Below are 6,774 nucleotides of genomic sequence, written 5' to 3'. Positions count from 1 at the left end.
ATAAAACATAAACTCACGATTGTGGCACACATCCAATAGCAAAACCGACTAATCCTCTGAGTAGTAGAATCCACATAAAGTTTGGAGCAAATGAGCTAAGAAATCCGTAATAAAAGAGCAAAACTCCACAAAGTGTGAGTGTTTTCTTTCGTCCGTACCTATCACTCAAGTTATTCCAAAATGTTGAACTAAGTACCATTCCTAAAAACACCACCTGAACAACAATTTATTCTTAATTAATCATCAGTTTCAAATAAGTGGTACCTTTAAGTAATGGTGATACAGTACCGTCCATGAGTATGAGGCTAGTAACTACAGCTAAAGAACTAGCATTAAAAAAAATAAGATGGAATATTTGTTTTAAAAAGCGTTAGAAATATGATTAAATTCGGCGTCAAATCAACCCTATTGAAATCTAAGTTAATGAGTGAGACAAAAGACTAAAGTCGCGGATCTACCAAGCGATTTTCGTCTTGCGCACGCCTCCACACTTTTTATGATAAGTCGAGAACCTGTAAAAATTTCTGAAGTTTCTTGAGCTATAACAATTCTATCTTTCTCAATGCATGAATTGAAAAGAATGGTGAAATTCCGATTTCAGCGTGAACATGAACATTTTTATATCCTATTTAAAACCTAATTCCTCCATCGACCTCTAATCCATAAGAGAGTAATACATTTTCTCTGAATTATTTTGTGTTCCCGAAAGAGAAAAATTTACATTTATATAATTCCTTCCAGTTCCATAAAAAAATATTTATAATTATTTGTTTTTAATTTCGTAAAATAGGATAGGTTTCAAATTTAATTAATTACACCAAACTCTCGCTTTCAGTTACCCCGTTCTCAGCCTTCTTATAACTGCTGGCTCACGCAGTTTCTTAGGGGAGTAATGAGAGAGCGTCCCCCGAAATCAGTCCAAGGCCATTTAAAGGCAACTCCCGACACTTGACTGAAAGCGAGAGTTTGGTGTACTTCCATTTCTTCCAGAAAATAATTCGTTAAACTGTTCCGAATTCTAAAATGTAGTATATATTTCAAATTAATTTAATTCCTATTATTAGCTTTAGAAAATATTTTTAATCTTTTTTTCTGGAATATAAGTTTAGAAGACTCAATTTTCGTGAATCTTATGAATAAGATTTTCTATATCTTTAAATGAATAAAAATATAAACAAATATAATATACTTTCTAAATGTATAAGCTACAAATAAAGTGAAAGGTGAAAAATATTTACACATGAAGTAATCATTTGATGCGAAATATAAGTAACGCTTTTTTAGACATTATTTTATCTTATTTTGCATATCCTTGGACTATACTGTATATAATTATGACAATTGATTAAATTAATATTTGAAGTGTTGGGTGCATATATATATATATATACCGTTGTTGTAACAGCTTGCTCATATCTCGTAATACTCCAATCACAGTGCAAAGTAGGACTAAGAATGCTGAGTATCGTTATTTCCATACTGTCTGCCATCCAACAAAGTCCCGTGACCAACGATAATTTAACTTGAAATCCTCCAAAGCCCAATGAATTAATTGCTTGCCCAACAGTAAACGTGTCTATGTTGAAAATAAAAACAAAATAAATTTGTTGTTTCGAAAATTTAATTGCTTCTAATATTATATAGTATTATTATATATTATATACCATCTGGTACAATAACCGTGGGATTAAGTTCCATTGATCGATCAATCCTATTGTCGCAATCATTGTACCGCGTTATACTATTTCGGGATGAAATATTTAAATCCGGCCCATGAAATTCTTCTAGCTCCTGATAAGGCGCTGATTGATTTTTTCGCTCGTGGTAATTAGCCATTATCTTTAAAAACCTATGTTTATTATTAGTAATAATAAATAAAAATGTATTATATAAACAAAGCACTGATTTCCTTCTTTCTATATTAATATTCTGATATGACCACATTACTGTGTGAATTTATTTAAAAATTATCAAAACAAAAACAATGTAAGTTAACAATTAAGATTCAAGTCATGTTTATGTTTTATAGAATGTTACTATGTTGAGATCGGTAAATAAAAAAATATAAAAACATGATTGTAATGCTGTAAGTACTAAATGTGAAATACTTACCATTAATTCAACAATAAGGCCACCCCATGTGACCAGAATTTATACACAGTTGATTTTATTTGGCTTTTGGTACACTTTAAGACTTGTTGACGTGTTGCTACCTGCGGAGGCCATTTCGGTCCACTTTGGGCCTTGTTAGAATCCAATTCCACAGGTGTGTGCAGATTGGTATTCTGCGGTACTGTTGGGCCCACAGGGTTGGGACTCAGGCTCAGACCATGGGCCACATCAGCAGAGCGACGCCGATGCTGTTTTGAAGTCGAAAGTCGAACGAACCTCTTTTTCTATGTCCACGCGTTAGAAAAAGAGGTCCGTTCGGTTTTCGACACGGTATCGGAGTCCAACTGCGGGCCCATGGTCATCGATGAGGGATAGTCCATATATTACGTAAGACGTTTTTCTGTTGTTTGAATAAAGACGAAAATAATATTTTTATCAAGTTGAAAAGGACACAGCGATATAAACAAAAGAAAAATGTCTTACGTAATATATGGACGATCCCTGACCGGCATGATCGATGATCGATATGTTCGGGTCCGAGATTTGCGACAATTTAAATTTAATAAATGAAAAGATAAAATATAATATTTTAATTACTGGTCAATTTTTCTTGCGTAGTTCTAAATTTTGCACATATAACATTATTGTCTACTGATAAAATTCAAAGTAATTTTTTTGATAACATTCTTTATTTTTTTACCAAATTGTAGATTTTAAAATAAAAAAGATCAATTTTGAACCAAAAATGAAAGAGTTAAATATTCAACCAAAACTGAAATAGTTCAATTTTCAACCAAAATAATGAGTTTTCAAACAAGAAGATTAAGTTTCTACCAGAAAGACAAATTTTCAAGAAAATACATAAATTCCCAACTGAATATTTAAAACTAAAAATGGAATATTGAAATTTTTGAATATTAACAAAATTGTATTTTCAACAATATAGTTGAATATGTAACAGAAGTGAATTTTTATCTGAAAAAGAAAAAAATTTAAACAAAAATGTAAGTATTAAATTTTCTGTTAAAAAAATTAATTAAAAAAAAACGATTTTTTCAATAGAATAGTTGAAAAATTAGTAACAGAAAAAGATGTTCAACTAAAGTCATGGATCTTTAACTAATAATTGAATTAAAAAAAAAAACGAATTTAAATTAAAAAACTTGATTTTTAATTTACAAAATTAATTATGAAAAACTTTTCAAGAAAGTAGTTACTTTTTTAGTTAAGAAAAAAATTTTGTACCAAAAAAAGAAGGTTTGAACAAAATACTTAAATTTTCAACCAAAAATAATGAAAAAAAATGAATTTTTAAACAAGAAGATGATTTTTCTACCGAACAGTCGAATTTTTAACTAAAGTATAAATCTAAAAAATAATAATATTTGTAACAAATAGTTATGGTTAATAGGAAAACGAATTTTTAAAGAATTAGTTAAATTTTCAACCAAAGATGATTTTTCATCCAAAAACATTAATTATTGTTGATCATCGAGATTGATTTTCAGCTAAGAGATACCAATTTTCAATAAAATATATTAATTCTCATTTAAATTATTTTAACCAAAATAATTTATTTTAAACCAAAGAGATACATCTTCATCAAACAACGTAAAATGTAATAGCTCATATTTAAACCAAACACTATTTTAAAGTTAAAAGCTATTGTTTTTAACTAAATTTTCAACGTTCTTTCAGTAAAGACTAATGTTTTGTGTTATTCAGAACTATGCAAGAAAAACTGACCCAACTTTAAATATTAAGTTTGTTCTTTTCAAACTCAATGACTGACACATCAACTCAAATTTACGAATTAAATAGAAACTTTTATTAATAATTTGTACAGAAGAAGCAATTATTCATATATTAAATTTGAATTTTCGGAGAACTCGGACCCGTACAGATCGCACACTCTGGTGATGATGCCGCTCTCACAAAAAATGCTACGGTGCTAAACATGGTTTTCGTAAAGTATTATAAAGAATAAACCACGAGGGAATAATTGGAGTGGTATCGCCCAATTTGTTTGGGATGGAGAGGTGGAACCACGAAGTTCAAGAATTCGTTAATGTTCGCCACGAATGGATACCCAGGGCCAGTTGCGCGCACATGCGCAGTGTTGTTTGCGCAGTCACGTGTTCTACCCTTTCTCCTATGTTATTTTTTCACATGTCGATGCATGTGTAAGTTCTGTTCATATGTTTGTTTTTTATTTTGCTGGATGTGTATAGCGTTACTAAATTAAAAACGAGATGGAAAACGGCATCAAAAATATTAAAAGTATGTAGAAAGTGTAAGTACTACGCTGACATTATTATAATCATTTGTGGATTACGTGAGTAAGGATGAAAGTTAACTTCAGTAAAAATGTTGTAGGTTATTATGTTCAAAATTTGTATATTTTACGAGCATTAAATAATTGCATGTTATTATTATTTTATAATAATGAAAATGTAAAAAGTAATGTACTTTTTTCATCCTATAGTTACATAACTTTTTGAATTATATTGAAAACGTATAATTTCTGTGAATATTGTATTACAGGCTTGAAACGAGAAAGTAGAAGTAAATGCATGGATGAATTTAGTTTTAAAGAACTGCAAGAATCATTTGATGACAATCGATTTCCCGGTAAAATGTAGAGATCCGTGACAAAGTGCCCGCCCAATGAGAGTCGCGCTCCGTGAAAAAGGCCCGCGAATCAGAGAGCGAGTGACTTCATCGCGATCCTTTTTCAAGGAGCGCGACCAGTGTTGGGTAAGTTCCTCTAAAAAAAAGTAACTCGCTACAGTTACGTTACTTTGTACAAAAGTAACACGTTACCGTTACTAGTCAAAGTAACTTGAGTTACTTTTAGTATCCCAATCATTATATAATATCAAATTTTTAAAATCAGACAAAACTTAACTTCGAAGTTTCGGATTCGCTTGTAGTAGAGTCCACAATAGGATTTGAGAAACCGACGTAGCATTGACTTGACATAGCAGTAGCTTGGACGTGATGCACGCGCATGTACTTTCAACTGTTTATTTTTACGATTTTACGATTCATGGAACTAAACCAGTTGAAAATACATGCGCGCGCATCACGTCCAAGCTACTGCTATGTCAAGTCTACGTCAAGTCAATGCTACGTCGGTTTCTCAAATGCTATTGTGGACTCCCTTGTAGGAATACGTCCAAAATGAAAGTTTGCTGGTTTACAAAGCAGATGAAAACCAGCGCGCAAGCGCGAAAACGATAATTTTTGTTTCCTCGTCGCGCGTAATATTTAAAATTCTCATCATTTGTATAAAAGCAATCAAAAGAAGGATATACAGAAAAAATATAAAGTAACGAAAAAGTACTTTAAAAAAGTTATCAGTTACCGGGAAAATAGTAACTAAGTTACGTTACAGTTACTTTTTTCGAAAAATAACGAAGTTACTGAAAAATTTACAAGTAACTGAACTTTTAAAGTAACTTCGTTACTTTTAACGAGTTACTACCCAACACTGAGCGCAACTCTCATTGGGCGGGCGCTTTGTCGTTTGGGCTTTTTGTCACGGATCCAAATGCAGAGTTTATCGATCGTAAAGGATGTGCTGTTTGGATTGCAAAAGCTTGAAAGTGATTATACTGTAGAATAAGAATTGCTGTTTTTCCCGATTTATATGTTAATATTTACTACGATGATGTGATCCCTTTTTCTAAATACATTGAAATAAATAACACTGATCGGTTTGGGGTATTATTGAAAACCATCGATACATTTCCATTGAACCAAAAAATGTGAGCATTTAATGAAAAACTTTAATTTTCTGGTCCCCAATCGTCATTAGTAGATAAAACTTTAACATATGCAACTTTTTCAAGCCAAACAAATAATTTGGTATAAACCTCATAGTCTGTCCCTCGATTTTTGTCGTTTTTATCGTCATTTGCGTATGTCTTTTTTTCTAGCAAAATATTTGTAGTTACAGTTGAGTAATAAACACAGAATTATTAAGCGTGTCCGTGAACACAAAATTCTATCAAATTTAACTTAAAATATAGACATACTTTTTTTTTATAAATCGGATAATAAAGCTCAAAAGTAGATTTTGACAACAAAATCCTCATAGCAGAGATATTGCTTAAACAAAAATTTCGGAGTAAAAAAAATAATATAAATCGTTTTGCTACCTTCTCAGCAGGTTTTTATTTAATTTTCAGGCATTTATTTCTGATTAGAATTATTATTTTTTTATAAATATTAAAAAAGGATAAACTGCATAGTTTTCCTGTCGCAATTCGTGTGATTCAGTGATCCCGCGTGTAGCTGCGCATGCGCGAGGATCAGGTAAGCTGATTTTTTTATTATTTTCTAACCTCCGTTTGCTTCCTAATTTGCATTAGCGTTGTAAAATTTAATGAAACGTTGGTTCAATGAGAAGCATGAAACTTTCAAGGTCTCGTGAAACATTGCAATGTTTCAAAGATGGTGGCGGGAAAATTCAAACCGCATATAATAAGAAGTGAAAATCAATTCACACTTTCACAAGTAATCGTTGACTAAATAATTAATTAACTAATGCAATACGCTTTAATAATTTCTCCTTAAATTAAATACTACAAATTTCTTAACAAAATTGAGTTTTATAGCAAATACAGTTACATGATTAACAATTTTAAAAACCCATTT

The 6,774-nt window shown here is 31.0% G+C and overlaps 1 protein-coding gene across 2 annotated transcripts in view; it reads right to left on the bottom strand.

Moving 5' to 3' along the window:
* Nucleotides 1-2,655, bottom strand: part of LOC117179709 (synaptic vesicle 2-related protein) — a 5,019-nt gene extending 2,364 nt beyond the window's left edge. The window contains exons 1-4 of one of the 2 annotated variants that reach the window (XM_033371746.1): nt 2,113-2,655; nt 1,665-1,849; nt 1,392-1,576; nt 18-214 (exon numbers count right to left, since the gene is read on the bottom strand). In XM_033371746.1, coding sequence (XP_033227637.1) covers nt 18-214; nt 1,392-1,576; nt 1,665-1,836 — 554 coding nt within the window. In that variant the 5' untranslated portion in view covers nt 1,837-1,849; nt 2,113-2,655. The remainder of the gene's footprint in view (nt 1-17; nt 215-1,391; nt 1,577-1,664; nt 1,850-2,112) is intronic. The other variant, XM_033371745.1, reaches the window with a different exon arrangement.
* Nucleotides 2,656-6,774: the final 4,119 nt, after the last annotated feature.

The sequence above is a fragment of the Belonocnema kinseyi genome, chromosome 9, assembly GCF_010883055.1.
Source record: "Belonocnema kinseyi isolate 2016_QV_RU_SX_M_011 chromosome 9, B_treatae_v1, whole genome shotgun sequence".
NCBI classification, from domain to species: domain Eukaryota; kingdom Metazoa; phylum Arthropoda; class Insecta; order Hymenoptera; family Cynipidae; genus Belonocnema; species Belonocnema kinseyi.
Note: the sequence above shows the minus strand (reverse complement) of the source record. Positions and strands in the feature narration are given on the sequence as shown.